At 36.9% G+C, this 18,618-nt stretch overlaps 1 protein-coding gene across 4 annotated transcripts in view; it reads right to left on the bottom strand.

Annotated features, from left to right (window-relative positions):
* Window positions 1–18,618, bottom strand: part of LOC139962848 (patatin-like phospholipase domain-containing protein 7) — a 38,343-nt gene that overhangs the window by 11,517 nt on the left and 8,208 nt on the right. For all 4 annotated transcript variants that reach the window (XM_071963225.1, XM_071963227.1, XM_071963224.1 and 1 more), the window contains exons 3-14: window positions 15,656–15,824; window positions 14,600–14,680; window positions 12,294–12,419; window positions 10,272–10,349; window positions 9,654–9,734; window positions 9,175–9,285; window positions 7,074–7,160; window positions 5,865–6,064; window positions 4,245–4,376; window positions 2,915–3,013; window positions 1,769–1,876; window positions 138–250 (exon numbers count right to left, since the gene is read on the bottom strand). In XM_071963225.1, coding sequence (XP_071819326.1) covers window positions 138–250; window positions 1,769–1,876; window positions 2,915–3,013; window positions 4,245–4,376; window positions 5,865–6,064; window positions 7,074–7,160; window positions 9,175–9,285; window positions 9,654–9,734; window positions 10,272–10,349; window positions 12,294–12,419; window positions 14,600–14,680; window positions 15,656–15,824 — 1,385 coding nt within the window. The remainder of the gene's footprint in view (window positions 1–137; window positions 251–1,768; window positions 1,877–2,914; window positions 3,014–4,244; window positions 4,377–5,864; window positions 6,065–7,073; window positions 7,161–9,174; window positions 9,286–9,653; window positions 9,735–10,271; window positions 10,350–12,293; window positions 12,420–14,599; window positions 14,681–15,655; window positions 15,825–18,618) is intronic.

Consider the following 18,618-nt stretch of genomic DNA (forward strand, 5'->3'; position numbering starts at 1 on the left):
TAGAAAAATCAATATTGTGGAAGTGATCAGGTGGGTTATACTGTAAGGGGCATTTTGATATATATTTATCTAGGTTCACTCAAAAGCATGAGGCTTGGGAAAAATGTCTGATTAATGTTGATTAACCTATAATTTACCTTCAGAGAGACTGGTTTGCAATCTTTCAGTTAATTTTTGCATCAGGCCTTCAGGATTCTTCTTCATCAAAGAGACGCAAGTTTTTGTTGGAATACGGAGCAGTTGTGTGTTCCTAAACAGCGACCACGAAAGAAATCCCATTCGATTAAGTCAGAAGTAGTACGTTAATAAAAACAATTGGTAAAAATAACGTAAAGGTCACTTAATAAAATGTTACCAGTTATTAGGCTAGGATAAATCAGAGTACATATGTTTAGGAGACAGGTAAGTTAAGACTGGTGTAAATTGTCGTTTTAATGCAAAAATAACGTTAAGAGTTAATCTTATTCGTGAATCGGTGGTATCCTCACGTTTTATCGCATGCAATTATACAAACTTTGTGGTACTGATTTATTATATTATAGCACACCGGATGCATCAGCACGTCTCACTCTCTCTCTCCCCTTCTCTGATTGAAACAACAGCGTTCTTGTGCTGATCTATTCCGTGCTACATTACAACATGAGGTCAATGGCTAAGGTTGGGGTTGAGGGCTCCTCTGGAAAGCAGTGCTTCTGCACTGAGCAGGACCACCCTCATTGAAGATGAAAATAACAAAAATAAAATTAAAAATTAAAAAAAATGGCGGACTAAGGTGACATACTCCATGTAGTGTTGTATCAATCGGCCCAAGTTTTCTCCCTCAAAATTAGTGCCAAAAAGCCACACGAGAACATCTCTCTTTATATGTTATCAAACAAAATATGTTGCTTGGATGTCAGATTACACAAATGGAAGTAAATGTGGTGCAAAAATTGGGTAAATCCTTTAGGCCTCCCATGATTAGCGTACCGGAAAAGTTTTCACTACCTAGTAAAGAAGTTGGTGTAGAAGTAACGAGCACGTCAGTCTCTCAAAGCAAAAAATCTTCAAATGCAATGAATGGCCAGAGTGTCAGCTATCCAGTGATGGGTAGGGTTTAGCTATTGAGAACTTCTACAAGAACTTAGAGACCACATTACTTTAAAGATTTAGTGTGTAAGTCAATGGGGCAGTTATATGGAGTTTGCTACCTTAACTTGCTATGGCTGTGCTAGTCAGACGACGATAGCAGATTTCGCGACCAAGAGGAAATCGCACCTTGGACACATCGAAGCCCAGGTAAGCCCATCGGCTCATACCTTACTCATAGGATATTTTTATTCCAGATGAGTTTACCTGACACATATTTACACAACCATGGCTATGCCTTAGAAATGCCCAATGCTGTCTCCCTCTCTGGCTTTCTGAAAGCAGTTATATGTGAAATACCGATAGACCCCTCTCTTTCCTGCTAGCAGCTCTACCAAAACAATATGCAGTCATCCTACTTCACGGGGTGAAGAATTTTGGTATTTACATAGGAGCTTGTGTTATGAATCACAATGACTCAACTTCTATCTTCTTAGCTTCATTGTTCCATAGTTAAGATATAAAATATTACCTAAACAATACATAGTACCTAACATAGTACCTAAACAATACATAGTACCTAACATAGTACCTAAACAATACATAGTACCTAACATAGTACCTAAACAATACATAGTACCTAACATAGTACCTAAACAAACTGTGAAGAATAACGGCGCCCTAGTAGAACATAGCTTACCTTACTGCTGCATAGTATGATGGTTCATTGTCCTTACTGTAAAAAATATCATCCACTCCAACCAAAGTACCACGACCGAAATCTGTTTCTAAGCAACTGATGTTGGTCCTTTAAGACAAATGCATTGAAGGAGGAATAAAATTTTTGGCTAAATTAAACGGATTTTCTACCGATTTTCGTACATGTAATGTACTGTATGTAATTTACTGAAATGATGATTCTGTTGAGAGAGCTTATGACAGACTTGTAGCCAAATATGTGTTAGTATAGCTTACAAAAGTAATTAATTGGTAACACGTGAGTTTGCCTGGTGTAGGTCTCAATATAATGAACCTGCCGTGTGTCTTACTACCTCTGGTGGGTGTGACTAATGTTCACCAAATGAACTAGATCATCTTAAAAGGTAACCGACTGTTGGAACCAACATGTACGTAATAATCACTATCAAAGTCTTTATAGCAGGGCGGATCTATTACATTTCATTGGTGGGACTGGTCTGTCTGACATATTGTTTAGGCTATATCACTTTCACTCTGTGACGGTTTTGGGTATCTAGAAGCCTATCTACCCGTTACATTATTACCAGAACTTTAAAGAGATGAAGATTGTGAAATACACATATTACGATATTCATTCTAATATCTAGGTCGGATGGCAAGTTTTCTACTTTTTTTGTAATACCAGAACGTTTTGTCCACCAAGTTGTATAAATGCTGCCACTTTAAGATTTTGTTACAAAGAGACATAATTCCCATCTTTTCCAAAGTTGTCGGGAAATTTACCGCAAGAGTTTGTAGCTCCATTTTCCACTTTGGTAACTTACACGTCCATTCTAGTTATCATTTTTGTGCATTATAATGTTCATTATTAGCGTATCTCCAAACGCAGGAGCGATGGCCTGTTTTGAATTATATTCATTTTGTTTCTAAGCTGGTGTAAATTGTTAAGTTAAGTTGGAAAAGTTGAGAACTCTGCCTTTCAATGACAAGCTATTGATATGACAGACATGGTGGTACACCTAGAAAGCAGTTACCTCATAACTGCTAACCTCCATGGACGCCCGACCTAAGATACTTTATTAAAAATCTTCAGTTTACAGAGAGTGTCGTAATAAATAATAACATTCTGCCTCTTGGGTACACCTACCTTCCATTCTGGTTATTTTCTGCTGCCATTTCTGGGTCCTCACATTTTTTGATCTTCCTTAGTCTACCCACAGTCACACTGAGAATGTCATCCACACTTCTGTCATGACGAAGAAATGCAAACAAAACGTTTGAATAATGTGATTGAAGAAACGAATAACCAGAGGCATATATTGCTACTCTGTCAAAACGGAAACTATAGGCCTATATACCATCCATCTAAATTCTATTATTTATTGCCAATAACTTTCTCCTTCGTTCTTCAAGTATTTGCGATGTGTTGAATAACATTACGTTCAGGTATTATTAGTAAGATTGACGATTGTAATCCTTATTGATTGATTGGTTGATCGATTGATTTATATGATTGATTGACTTCCCCTTGGCTTGACGGACAAACAGTAAATCAGCATGTCACTAATTACTAAATAAAAAATAAAAAATTATTTATCTCTTAAATGTGCAAATTATGCTAAATGTTTGAAGCACCCGGTACGCACCTCTCATAATTTTTCGGTTAGAATGAGCATTACGTAGTTTGATAATCATCAGTGACAGCAAACTGATAAAAAACTATTCTCTTAATTGTGCAATTTGTATCTGGCCAGAGAAAGAGGACATCTAGCATTGTGATTATTTTCTATAAGAATCAGTAACGCATTTTACCAATGTTTGAGCCAATAAAGTCTTAGAGCGTAGTAAAAAATAAATAATAAAGAATAAGTTGGGGGAAAACAACCATCGACTGATTCCAGACAGTGGCCGCAATGCATTGGTGGGGGGGGGGGGGGGGATGATGAAATAAAAGTGAAAAAAATCTTAACCACGTATGATCATTAAAATCATTTCCATATACAATGTTGTTTGATGTGTAGCTATGGTAATGTACGTATAGACCGGTGCGACATTGTAAAATGTACCCTTGGGGATTTTTTTCGGAGTTAGGCCTATTCTAACCTAATGCAGAATTCCACGTATATATTGGAATAAAATGTTTCCTGTTTGTTGCGAATAAAATTCATGCTATCACTAGTTATTGTTAACTTATTGTTCTTTCAAAAGAACTAACGAAAATGCCAAATAGTCATTTCGTTACATTTCATCTGCATTAAGCAACCACACTCTATCCTTTTCAAATCACTCATCCTATAGGCTGCCGTTTCTCTGGTCATCTCTGTATTATTCTGGGTATAGGGTGGGTTATTTTAAACTATTATGGAATCTCCCGCGGAGGGTTGGCACTAGTTTACTACTAATTTATTGTGCACACACCCCTACCCTCTGCAGGATAGAATACCCAATGGGAGCTACTACATTGAACATAAACATACCGTTTAACTTTCTCTCCAGAGGCGATGTTTTCAATAGTAACGGCGAAATCAAACATACGAATAGATGGTGATATTTGACGAAGCATGTAATCACATATCCGAAGCAGAAATTCAAATTTTTCACGTATGCATCTGCAAAAATAAACAAATAAATATTTTATCATGTGACCAATGTTTGGTTTCTAAGAACAGTACAAGCTGAAACTCTCTGAGTTGCTAAATACTGATATAGGATTGAAAGATAACTGCCATAGCTTCCATGACTGGTAACCCTGAGCTAAATCAACTTTACGAGAAGGCAAGGCTTGACGTGTTAAGCAGTTGATAAACAGTTGGCAATAAAAAATATGTGGCCAAGGAAGACAGACTTCAAAACCTCTCTGCATGTATGTTCTGCACATTGAGACAAATGTTTATATTCAGCTATTATTTGAAAGCACTCAACTTTTTATTTTGTGCATTTTTTCTAATTTTGGCAAATTTCATAAATCAAATGAAAACAACTTATGAGAAAAACAGTTAAGTAGATTCTAACATAATAAAGAATTTGAATATCATAATTAATGCGCTGACACCCTCTTGAGCATAGGCGTAGGAGCCAAATTTGCTTCTTTTTTTTTGGGGGGGGGGGAGGGGCTGTAATGCCTTGCCCGAAAAATATAAGCAAAATGCTTCGACCTGTTAATGTACATATCATATAGGCATGCTGTTATTACATCGCATGCCATCGTGTACCGTACGGTCCGTGAAAGTTGCGCAGTTTTTCGCGGGATGCTAATGTAAACAACGAAATGTCTTATGTAGATGGAGAAACAGCATGGAGGGCCAATTATGTATGTCAAAACTCTCTTTTACATAAGTAATGGCGAATTAGTTGGGCAAGCTTAGAACTTAATTTTAATTACCAAGGAGATTTTTTATAAAACTATTGATTTCCTTTAGCTACATCAATGCAATTTATTTTTCTTTCAGCAGGTGCCCGAAAAATTCTCAGCATACTGCCCGAATTTCACAGAAATATTTGGTTGGGGGCTGCATGCCCCAGCCCCCCCTCCCCGGCCTCCTACGTCTATGCTCTTGAGGTTCCAACAGCAAGTACCTTTCATACAGGGTGTAGTTCTACTGATTAATACTCAAAATTACAGAGTTATGAACTTGTACCAAATCCAAACTATTTGCCATCAATATATCCAAACTACGTCGATTTTACCAGGAATTCAAAGCTGAACTTACAATATGTCCTTGTTTGTGGCGCCAGCATATGCAGCGTGATTCTTGAAGCTATATGAAACCTGATTGCTGTATTAAGAACATTCTTAAAACAGATTATTTCACCTTTTTCATAAAGTTCTGTAAAGATTCAGAATACTAAACCAACGTTAATTGAGATCATCCACAGACATTCACCGAGCGTCATTTGGTACTGCTAGATATATTCATCAATTCTGTATATTAACTAAATTGTCTTGTAGATTCATATGTTAGGCTACTAGTACGCTCGCTTGTTCACAGAGAGAAAAGAAAGTTCGCCGCCAATGATTAACACCATGCTGTTTGGTCAATTATTTCATATATATGAATTTGTCTATAGATATGCTCAATTAATTAATGCGCACTCACTGGTTAAAACTCTCAGGTGTTAATATCGCTACTGTGCATCCTTCATCAGCAGCCTGGATTCCATAACCTTGTGGCTCGCCTGTAATAACGGAGTAAACTCCAAGAATCGGTGGAGGCTTGTCACGTTTTATTTTAACGTTACTATTTCCTGTAGAGATTATCTTCAATCCACCATCCATAGGAAAGACGATGCAATTTGCCTGAAATGACATGAACCAAATATCTTACTTTCTTAACAGTAAAATACGCACTTTTCTTCTAATTTTGTGTGAGTGTGCGTGTGGATGCAGTTGTCGTGTATTCTGACTGAGAACTTGAGAACAAAGGAATTCCTAGTCCTTCAAAGAATCACCAAGTCCTCAGAAAAAATTATATTTCGCTTCCCGGCCCGTTTGGCTCGTACTTGTACAGGTAGCCATGGTTATACACTCATAGTCGAAACCTTGTTCTCGTAATGGTACTTATAATCCTACTGGGGACCTTGTATACCTGTACCAGTATTCGCATATATTAATCACTGCTTTTGATCACCTATTTGCTTTGATAATGATAATCCAGTAGTGTTTATTGTCAACTCTTCAAGTAATCATGAATGCATGTGTTACATGTAGTTCGTCATCGTGTAAAAAAAGCTGACATATCTTTCCAAATAAGTTACCAAACTTATCCTGTTATGAGATGTATTGATGATAGCCAATACCTCGCAATCTCTTATATTGTGAACGGTTTACAAAAGAATCACTTCATCGAGAAAACCTTAGTTAGAAAGAAAGTCCCACTACCTACATATTAGTATGTTGATGCAATAGGCGGATGTTTTTCGAGACTTCATATTATTTTGACAGAAAGGGATTGGAATTTCGTTATCAGAAATTGTGTCCCCTCAGTATGGTAAATTTGTCATCACTATGACAGAAACATGTCAACTATACAATGAGTGGTCAAGTGTGTTCTTGAAAGCCACCGTATGAACCCTGGAGTACATATTCCTCTATTAGGCTGACCTGGTTCGCCTTACATTACCTCGCAAGGTCATAATCGTGCCTGTATATGTGTCGTGTTTCGGTCAAACAAAGCAGTTATGTTTGAAGGCCTTCAAGTCTTTCATCGTGAAGAAAACAGAAAACTAATCTATGCAGGTTTAGACATAGGTAACATTTTAAAACTTGCCCGATAAAACCCAATGGAATTGAACTATGTTCGAAATACCTCATTGTCTGGTTTGCTGATTTGGCAATTCATAGGGAAGTGGTAAACCTCAAGGTGCTTCATCAGTAATTCCTTGTAATCGTCCCCCTTTGGCAAAAGAATAAGAAACAAGTATCAAACAGTAAAGATACATAACACATTGGCCATTGTTTGCTTTTGAATTGAAAGTCCAGTGATGAATCAGTCCTACCTAGGACTTGATCAAACAATTGTCTATATATACTAAAGATCAATGCAATTTATAGAAACACCTTTCTTTAGATACATTTTTAGATAAGCCTATGTTAGATAGGCCTATGTCTACATATGGGGGTGTATATGGAGATTTATTTATATGACAATGTGAAATTAGTGATTTTTTGATCTATTGTATTATAAAACAAAGTGTGTTGAATGAAGGTTTACATTACGTAGACGTATTATTCGCCTTTGCTCAGAGAAATCACAAAGCTAAGTTAAAATAAATGTAATCTGACATCCTCCGCTACTCTAGTCAAAAGCTTCCCGGAACTCTATAAAATTTTTCTCAACACAATTCAGTGTTTTTGGGTGTCTCACTTTGACTGCGCGGCGTTTCTTTTGCATCGAGATCATGGATCAATATATATATATATATATATATATATATATATATATATATATATCAATACTCTGGATATTCCAACTCATTACGATTTTCATTTATATATATATATATATATATATATATATATATATATATACAGTTACATATACCACCAGCACACGCATTGAAACAAATGCTGTAGCAGGCTTAGGACCTGCTAAGCTGTAGGCTAGACCGTTAATTGTCATTCAGAAGACGTGCAAAGAAGATGCCAACCATACACGGTCATGTCACATGCTCCACGGTAGCGTGCATCACTTTGTCTCACTTATAGTAAGTGACTGCATTCTATCTCTTGTGTCATTGTTGTAGAGCTGTCACGTCCTAATGTAACTAAGCGTGCACAGGATGTTTGCTAAGTGGCACATTTTACCACAGTCTTCCCTCACAAAGTTTTTGTTTCTTCGAACAATTAAACAGCTGATTATGAATGTATAATTATATCAAAACTGTTAACGATGTAAATGTTCACCCAGTAGTAGCTAACGCCTAACGGCACTCTCTTTCTCGTTTATATACGCCAAACCCAGCACTGTATTGGGTCGTTTAAGGTCTGTTTCTTGTCAACAGGTAACCTTTTCAGTGGATGTATATTCTGTTATGCAACAACTGAAGCAATAATTATACAAACTGGAAGAATCGCCTGCAGCAAAGAAGTGGCACATTCTACCATGGCAACCGTTGCTATGTCAACTGAGATGGAAGTAATAGGCTCAAGTGACCAACGAACTATCATATCGATAGGATCAAATCCACCATACAAATTGATAAAGTATGAGATCCATGAAAATTAAGAATGTTACCGCGATCACAAGATTGTCATATTATACATTGACTTCATTTTTTAAGGATTTCTCTTTTGAAATAAGTTTGAGTTGTTTTACTTACCAAGGGACATTAATATGCACCCGATACTCGTGGCTCGTACAATAATTACTGCTCACGTCCTGTAACACATGTTACGAACACAAATAGTGAACAGTAGTTGCTGTACCAACCACAGAGTGCGAGTTCTCTATAAGCGATTCTAAAATGAAGTCGTATCAATTCGTTTCAAGCTATAAGTAGGCATATGGATACCCGAACATGGCCTATCTGTGAACTGGAATCAAGCGGTACCGTACCTCCTTTACTTCAACCTCTAGCTAGTACAGTAACTGCAAAAACATGTTACTACTGATGATGTCCCGTGCATCAGGGTTACATTTGTTACAGGTTGTACCAGTACTTGCTGTACTAGCTATGAGTATCGGCTGCCAAATGGAATGTTTGGGTTCTAATAAGATTGAGAGTGCATTTACAAGCAAGGTTTACGCACTCACCTGACACACAAACGCGTACGCACACTCAAATTATGTATATGGGTACGTACCACATTATAAATGATGATATAGGTTAGGCATGGGAGCTTCTAAGTTGCAGCGCACTGGGTTAGGGTTTGTCGAAGCTAAGAGCTTGCAGAAGCTGTATACTCACCTTCAAGCAAAGTTCATCCATCACCTTCTGACATGCCTCCTTGTTGTCAAGTCTTTTGGTTCCTGGTTGCTGCTCTAGTCCAGGATCCAATTTACGTATGTTTCGAAACAACTTAGGTGGAAAAACAACAGAAGCTTATACAGTATATCTAGATAAGGGGGGGGGGGGGGGGACATTTGCAGATTGTATCTTTCAGTAATCTCCGTATTCCACAGATTGAAAATGAACTGTTCAGTCACAGGTGTACCTCTATACCTTTTGTTTATTCATAACTCTATACTTTAAGTTCACCAATTAGAATACGAGTTTATGTACGATTTAGAGAACGCCTCATCACGTTCATCAATGCAGCATATATCACAGGACTGATTGATAATGGATTTGCAGCATCCAATGGTGTTTATGGTACATTTTTGTTGCATCAACTTACTCCTAAGTTACTTACAACTGTATATGCTTAAATATATTTTATATCTTACGTAATCGTTGCTCCCTCCAGCATCAGCTCTCTCTTCAAATGGCAACTTTTCGGCTGGTCTTTCGCCAAGAACTAAGTCTCTCTATTGAATAATGGACAAGAGAACTAAATACACATTTGAAAACCTTTTATTGTTAATATCTAGCCCTTTAAACTCTTTTAATGATCGTGAGAACGAATTTGTTGTAGAACTCTAATTAATAACTTGGATCGAATTTCAAAATGTTGGTATTGCTCAATATTACAACAAAGTACTATAATATTATGATGTCCCTCATCGTTTGTCCGTGGTTAGTTCAAAGAAACTATAAACTTACAAAACTTGGGAGAGTTTCTAGAAAAACAAAGCTAATATTTTAAAGCATTAAAGGTCTAAAGAATTATTGTCACATTCCCGGTATTATCAAGAAGGTATAATTTCCCACTAGAGTAGAAGACACCATTTCGTTTATTTAATCTAACCTACATCTTAGGAAAAATGGAGACAACAATAACATACCTTCGTAAGTTCGGCATGAAACAGTAAACAGAGGTTTAAGGAATTCACTTGTTACGTGTAAACCTCACACAAACCAAACACATAAAATCAATTGCGTGAGCCAAGTACGACCGAACTTACTCTTAACCATATCTGCTGTCCCACTCCGGAAACACCGTACATGGTATTCTTGAGCTTTTCTATGTAAGATAAGGTTGTCTGAAAGAAATGTTAATATGTTTGAATAGTACTATAGTTCTGTACTTTTAGAAGAGCATATGCAATTGTTTCTGTAGTTTATGGATTAAAGGTCACAGGTCAAATGACATCATACTAAATGAGGAAGGTGTCATGTTGGTGGGTGAAATTAATATTCATGAGATGACATCATCATAGAAAATCATGCCAACAATATGTAGAAACATTAAGTTCTTGGAAAATTAAAAAATACTTTAATATGAACACTTTAATAAATTATGGTAACTTGAGTATTTTTAAATCAAACATAGCTGGATACTTCAATAAATATTCATAATAATTCCATACTTAGGGTTTACAGTGCAAACAAAAAGGTTTAAAAGTACAGCAGTATAGTAAGAAAGGATACATTCACTACACGTATGAAAAGTGGTTATCTGTCCCATTAGTTAGTATGGAAAAACAATTTTACAATGTAATAGTGATGCATGGTACCCCAGCCCCACCCCCCAGATGCATTTATGTAAGGTCTGGTAGGTATATGAATGTAGTGAGAAAGCAAAATAAATATAACAAATTATTTTCTACAGCTTGTAGGCCTTTATGAACTGCAAATATTTAATAATAGGAAACGAATATTAAATATTTACTTACCTATGATGAAATGAAGACGGTGGTAAAGAGGAATTTTGTAAATGAAGTAAAAGAAGAAGAGAGAATGTAAGTTTAGCATCTGCAAAGTTGCGCTTAAAAAGCTAAAACCTTTTTATGATGTTGTGTAGTCATATCTTACAGTGACGCAAACGTTATGAATAAAAGAGTATAAAATAAAGTTGTACGATAATGGTAGCCTTTGATTGAATTTCTAGAACCGGATGTGAGAATCGTATATATTATCTTATGAGAGATACGTACATTTATTTATTAAACATCGCTGATTTGTGGAAAGTGAACACGTGTTGACGAGGTGTGCAAACTTGTTCAGCAACACGTTGAGTCTCGTTCTTTATATACAGAAGTCTGCTCTCTGCAGTAGTACGTTAACAGCTAACTAATTAATTACTCATTAAACGTAAATAAGGTATTGTTAAAATCATTTTTTTTTGTGCTTCTTTGGGCATTTGTTCTGTATCGTCTCGTGCCAAGCCACCAAGCCAAATCGAAGTTACGCCTTATTGGACCGAAGTTGTGGCGACACAACACTGTCAAAATTATTCGAACAAAATGGCTTACTAGTCCCAAAACTGCAGGAACCCTTTCAATGTTTAACGTGTGTATGGCTCTACAGGGTCAGTGTAACTTCACTTAAACCACTCGTTCAGTCACCTTATGGAAGCGCGTATACATATATCACATTTACACAGCTTCTACGATGGTCGGGATATCATTCACAACAGATTATCAGTGCTTAAGTTCTCAGTGTTTTGATTGGCTGATACAGACACCGCCCATACTGTCATCTCTACATAATACGACGAAATGAGTTTAAACATAAATGCCATGAAAATACAAATGACGCGAAAGGATAAATGCAATGAGAAGGTATGATGCCGTGAAATTTAAACTTTGCGATGAAAAGCCATAATGACATAGGACGGCATACTAAAGTCGGCACAAAATGCGTACATACAATCAAAACTGAGCTTTGAATAGAAGAATGAAGTAAATTCAGTTCAATTTTGCTATAATTTGTTTTTATTATATCTATGATATTTTCATGCAGTGAATTCATGAGTGATTTCGAGTTGGAAGGTATCATAAGGCGTATTGGATTTTGGAATATGTCATAATACATCATAAAAGAGGACCAACAGCCCGATAAATGCCATGGTTACAATCAGAAAAGGCAACTTTTTTCGACCATGTCGACCTACTGCATATCTGCCCCCTTATAGCCACCCCCCCCCCAACACACACCCCTGTTCCTGCTACGTCTATATGGTTATCAACACGAAAGATCCTCACCTGCATCAGTTGAAATGCAAACATTTCATCACTTTGTGCCAGCTTCAAGAATTCCTCATTACTGAACCGGTGTACTATTGTCTTTTCTTTCGCCGTGGCAACAATGTCAGTATGATCTACATTACCCTGCAAAGAAAAAAACACGTTCGAATCGGTGGTACCATTTACCAGAGGTATGCAGGGAGATATATAAATATTTCACAAAGTTTAAACCAAGATTGCTTGATAGTTATGGAGATGCTCCTCTAGATGAACAAGTCACCATGCAATTCTTCCTGTGTGTCCCCTCCGTCCCCCCCCCCAAACAAAAACACACACACCCTCCAATGATATGTGCTGCAAATATACTTTTCACATGCACTTAAATATAACCATGTGGGAAAGCACATAATATGGGCGTGGGCAAAGATTTTGAGGTACATATACATGCACATCACAAGCAAGCAAATTTGGGAGCTAGCTGAACACAATATACCTCAAAGTCCACAATACACTGTTATTGGCCGGGAGTGCCCAGTAGTTGTAGCACTTTAAGTAGTTCTTGCTCGCGTTTGCAGCGATTTTTGGAGCGCAAAATTGAATGCAAGTTAGAAAGAGGAAGTACACTTGCATTCTATCTGGAATGTATCTCAGGCACTAGTGTGGGTCCAGGGGCGAAGCCCCCAGAAGCGAAAGCGATTATTCTTTCTTCTCTCGCAGCGAGTTTAAAGCACAACATGCATGTAAGACAAAGAATTTCAATTTCTAAGGAATTTATTTGAAAGCCCTGTTGTGAAGCCTCCAAAAATTGTAGGAATTTGAGATATTTCTTATTCATCCGTAGCTACATGGAATTTACAACAAGGAATTTAACTTCTGTGGAAGGCAAAGTTCTTTCAGACAGTTACTTTGTAGCTATTTTAAATTAAGTCACAAAAATACATTCCAGAGAGGAATTCAATTTCATTTAAATGTTTTTCAATACAGTGGGAGGGGCGACCTGATAGCCCAAATATTACCAAAGTCTGGGAAATAAGTTACGAAAAATCTATGAAGTATATGTCATGAAATAATATTGAGTTTACACTGTTCTCTTCCATTAAAATCCCATACAGCCAGATAGCTCAGCTATCGTTGGGTAATGGTTAGATTTGAAGGCATGCATGGAAGGTGCCTTCCCTTCCCCTCCCCACCTGTAGTTCCTCACACTCTGTAATAAAAACCATATTTTAATAAGTAGGCAACCTATGAAGTTGCAGATCTCATCGCAATAGTTGGTACATGACTATTATGATGCTATCATTCCGAAGGCACATCTTGTACACCAGAAAATGTACTTCACTACGGGGTACAAAAAGTAATTACGTGTGTATACCAAAAAAGGGGGAAATGCTTTTCTTTTTGTTTCTACCACCGGTGTTGTGCATGGATGAAACATGTAATTTAATGACTGACTAGTGACAGTGATAGTTGTTAAAACTAACGAGAACGGCGTGAAAACAGTCAACTTTGACAGCATTTATGGAAAAAAAAAGATGCTCATTATAATAGCCAGACCACGCCTAGATGTGAGTTTAGTAATGCATATGCAACACTAACACTAAATGAGGGCATTAAAGAACTAGAAAGACAATAAGCTTTGTGATTCATTGCCATAAAATTTGCTCACAATTCAAAATAACTATCTAATTAATGAAAAGCATTGAGATTTCTACAAATCTTTCTGGTTCTTGTGGACATCAACCTTGTCATTCAATCATAAAGATTTTACAGTATAGAATTTCAAACCAAATGTTTCAATATCCAGAATAGCAGTCTTCTAATGTAAATTGTAGACATATTTTACCGATTTAGAGCTAGCAAATACCTTTATAATTTTCGAGAGTTACATGGCATTGTTTATACACTGTGGAATAATTTTAAGAGAATGCGCAATTTTTCCAACTTTTGAGATAACCGTTTGACCTATTGAGCCAGTTTGTGCCCATTTGAGATAACCTAGTGTTGATTCCTTGAAGTTCAGAGAGTGAAAACTGATAGGAGCTGTTATTATGAACATGAGAAAACGATAACATAGCTGAGTGCCATACCCGTATTAATTAGCGTAAATTGAGGACGTGAAGTTCAATGTTCTTCACCCTTTGGTAGGTTTATGACGATCGATGTTTCTACAAAGTGATAACATGATAGTGGTCATAAACTGTCTTTTGACAATAGGTCTTCACAATTCAAGATAATCCTTCATGAGTTTACTTGAACTTGTGTGTATGGCCATGTAAAAACATGGCTACTACGGGTATATTTGGTCATGATAGTAACTAACTTACCGTCAACGTGTCAGCGATGGATAAGTGGCCAAAGATAAATTCCTTACTTTGTACAACCCTGAGAACTTCTCTTTCATCAGGCTGAAATAAACCAAAGATATGTTCAACATAAATGAAACCTGAAGGCATTCGTTACCATTCCACCACTTCTTCAGTTTTCCGATAAACAAAATATTTAGCCAACACTTCCTTTGCTTGGTTTTGATAGTCACAAATCAAAAGTTGATACCCCTCCCCGCCATAAATTACCGCAATTATCTCATGCATAATCTATACACCTTGAAGTTTACTTCATTTTGGTAAAAGATGACTGTGGAGCGCTAATCCAGCACCAGGCCTTAATTAATGCAAGTATAGCTTTTTGAAAGATAGAACAGATTTTGTCCTCTCTTTAATTCTCATGAACTTTAATCAAACCAGCATTCTGAATTTTCGTCGAGCAAAAGTATACAACTGTTGTCATGGCATCAGGCCCGCAGCCAGAGTTTGAATTTGGATGGGGCCAAAAATATTGCGTGATGTCCAACCTGCGGAGAATGTTTGTTTTGCGGATAAGAGGGCGTAGAAGCCATATTCGCATGGTGCTAACATTTCCATGATCATTGTAGCTACAAGTACCAGCTTTCAGTTTTAGCATGCGATGCAAACAAAACCACAAAACCACTTTGCAGAATACATTTACAAGCATAAATCAGCAATCTCTAAAATAGTTGAGCCATGTCACAACATAACTTCATTAAGTCACTCAAATCTTACTCTGGCTCTAACTATAGTAATGACCAAGCCTAAAGACGACTGGCAAACGGGTAAGACACTAATTGGTTTTTTGATCACCTCAGGGTGCTAGTTCAGTAAGCCAACATCCCTTCTAAATGTCAGTCCATGTCCATCGTAACGTGACTGTAAGGAATATAACTACAAACCTTTGAAAGGTATCTTATACTCTCCCGAAATATTAATTAGAACGAGATTATTTTGAAGACTTCCCATGAGTGCGTTGGTAACGGTGACATCTCACTGAAATTTATATATCACACATAGCTGAGTAAAACTTACACTTCCTTCTTTTGGTACAGACAGCTTCAATGATCCACTTTCAACAAAGTAAACATATTTCTTTAGGTCTCCATTGGTTTTGTCCAATTGGTCACCAGTTGACATATTTTTTTTTTGAAACAAATGGCTCAGCTTTTCAATTGGGTCATCTTCAGGGTCTCGAGAATATCTGGCAATGATGCAAATAGAAGTGTCACAGCGGTATGTGCCCAAGAAATAAGGACAAACAAAACTTCAATCAAACAGAGCAGAACTTCATCTGGTTAGATAACTGCTACTGAATACAATTGGTGAAAGTTACATCTTACATAGACTTTGACAATGGATTACAGAGGATGGGAGAGAGAGTTAATCTGTCCATATATTTACCTTTCTAGTTAACAGAGGTTGAGCTATAAATTAAGAAATTACCACACAATGACAAAATTGACAATTATATTCTACCAAAGGTTACTTAATTGGAGAGATCTGATATTAGATGTACATTCAGATGTAGGGCTTCTGTTAGAGAATTACTGTGGGGGTCAAAGTGTAAGTGATCTACTGGAACATGAGAGGTTGAAATATTTGTTACTATGTTTATGTTAGTAAACAGAAACTGTTAGCCTTTCTTGGAAGTGTGATGTAGGAGGACTTCCTGTCTGTGCTGCTAGCTAAGAGATTGTAAAGGTGAAACTAGGGTAAGGGGAAGGTGAAGATAATGGTAAAATGCTAAATGTTAGATAAGCAACCCGGTTGGCGATTTAACTCTTTTCAAGTCGTAATAATCAGCGAATATTCAGAGTATTTCGTCCCGTATAATGATGGTTTGTGACTTGGCGTGTTTGCATGAGAAATATGTGCTCCCACTTTAACTAATTTGCGTATACAGTGCATAGACTAGCTATTTGCGTGTGTGTCGGTCTTTTGACAATGAAGTTTTGGCTTGTAAAAGCGAAACTGTACATGTAGTGCGGGTTATACGGGCGGACACTCTCAATCTGAGATAGATTGGAGATAAAATCCTCCCTATCCTGCATGGACTGTCGCAAAATAGCATAACCATTCACACCAGATCAAATTACAACGTCGCCGATAGCCGGTAGTTAGCTCAAACGGTTAATGGCAATGATGACATCATTCCTGAATTTCTAAATGAAATTGTAGGCTAGGCTAGGTTGGCCTGTCTCTGGTGTGAAAGAACTGGTCACAGTGGCGTGGAAGTGTATGGGTGGCTCAATCGTAAGTCAATGGGAAAGCGTTCAGTCGGGGGATTTTAAAATTAGAAGTATTTATCAATACAACCCTGCGTTTTGACCTATTTATAGACCTAATTACAGTCTTAATAATATGAACCGATTGATGGAGTAGGGCAAACTGTCATTGACTGGAAGTGCAGGGGTCACCAAGGGGAGAACACCCGGATTGTAATAGTAAAGGAAACCTTATCATACTGGTCCAAAGGAGAACACCTTACGCTGTCTTTATCCTTCGTCCCTGATCATACTAATAAGGAAGAACACGTTACTATGATATTCATCCTAAGTGCCTCATCATACTAGAAGGAAGAACACATTACAATGATATTCATCCTAAGTGCCTCATCATACTAGAAGGAAGAACACATTACAATGATATTCATCCTAAGTGCCTCATCATACTAGAAGGAAGAACTCATTACAATGATATTCATCCTAAGTGCCTCATCATACCAGAAGGAAGAACACATTACAATGCTATACATCCTAAGTGCCTCATAATACTAGAAGGAAGAACACATTACAATGATATTGATCCTAAGTGCCTCATCATACTTATAAGGAAGAACACGTTATAATTATATTCATCCTAAGTGCCTCACCATACTTATAAGGAAGAACACTTTACAATGATATTCATCCTAAGTGCCTCATCATACTAGAAGGAAGAACACATTACAATGATATTCATCCTAAGTGCCTCATCATACTTATAAGGAAGAACACGTTATAATTATATTCATCCTAAGTGCCTCACCATACTTATAAGGAAGAACACTTTACAATGATATTCATCCTAAGTGCCTCATCATACTAGAAGGAAGAACACATTACAATGATATTCATCCTAAGTGCCTCATCATACTTATAAGAAAGAACACTTTACAATGATATTCATCCTAAGTGCCTCATCATACTAGAAGGAAGAACACATTACAATGATATTCATCCTAAGTGCCTCATCATACTAGAAGGAAGAACACTTTACAATGATGAATGATATTCATCCTAAGTGCCTCATAATACTAGAAGGAAGAACATATTACAATGATATTCATCCTAAGTGCCTCATCATACTTATAAGGAAGAACACTTTACAATGATATTCATCCTAAGTGCCTCATCATACTTATAAGGAAGAACACGTTATAATTATATTCATCCTAAGTGCCTCACCATACTTATAAGGAAGAACCCGTTACAATGATATTGATCCTAAGTGCCTCATCATACTAGAAGGAAGAACACTTTACAATGATATTCATCCTAAATGCCTCATCATACTAGAAGGAAGAACACGTTGTATTGATATTCATCCTAAGTGTCTCATCATACTAGAAGGAAGAACACGTTGTAATAATATATGTCTAATATCAGACACCAATTATAGTACATACTATTAGTGTATAAGTAATTCCTGAATGTTACCGTATGTATAAGGATTAGTATGAGCAATGTTCGTCAATGGAGCATTTTTACGTTGGAACATTTAGCCTAATTCCCCCTTAATGAACTTTGACCTACAAACCCTGAGCACCCCAAAAATCCTACCACTTAAGGATCAGAGTCATTGTGCCCAAGAGTGACAGATATCTATTAAGACTTACCAGAGAAAAGATTCTGTAACACCTATTTGTCACTATGCTTCCAAGTATGAATATAATAGCACACATGGTTCAAAATTTATTGGCACTTGAAGTTTATATTAAGCCTCGAGTGTTGGTT

The sequence above is a fragment of the Apostichopus japonicus genome, chromosome 21, assembly GCF_037975245.1.
Source record: "Apostichopus japonicus isolate 1M-3 chromosome 21, ASM3797524v1, whole genome shotgun sequence".
NCBI classification, from domain to species: Eukaryota; Metazoa; Echinodermata; class Holothuroidea; order Aspidochirotida; family Stichopodidae; genus Apostichopus; species Apostichopus japonicus.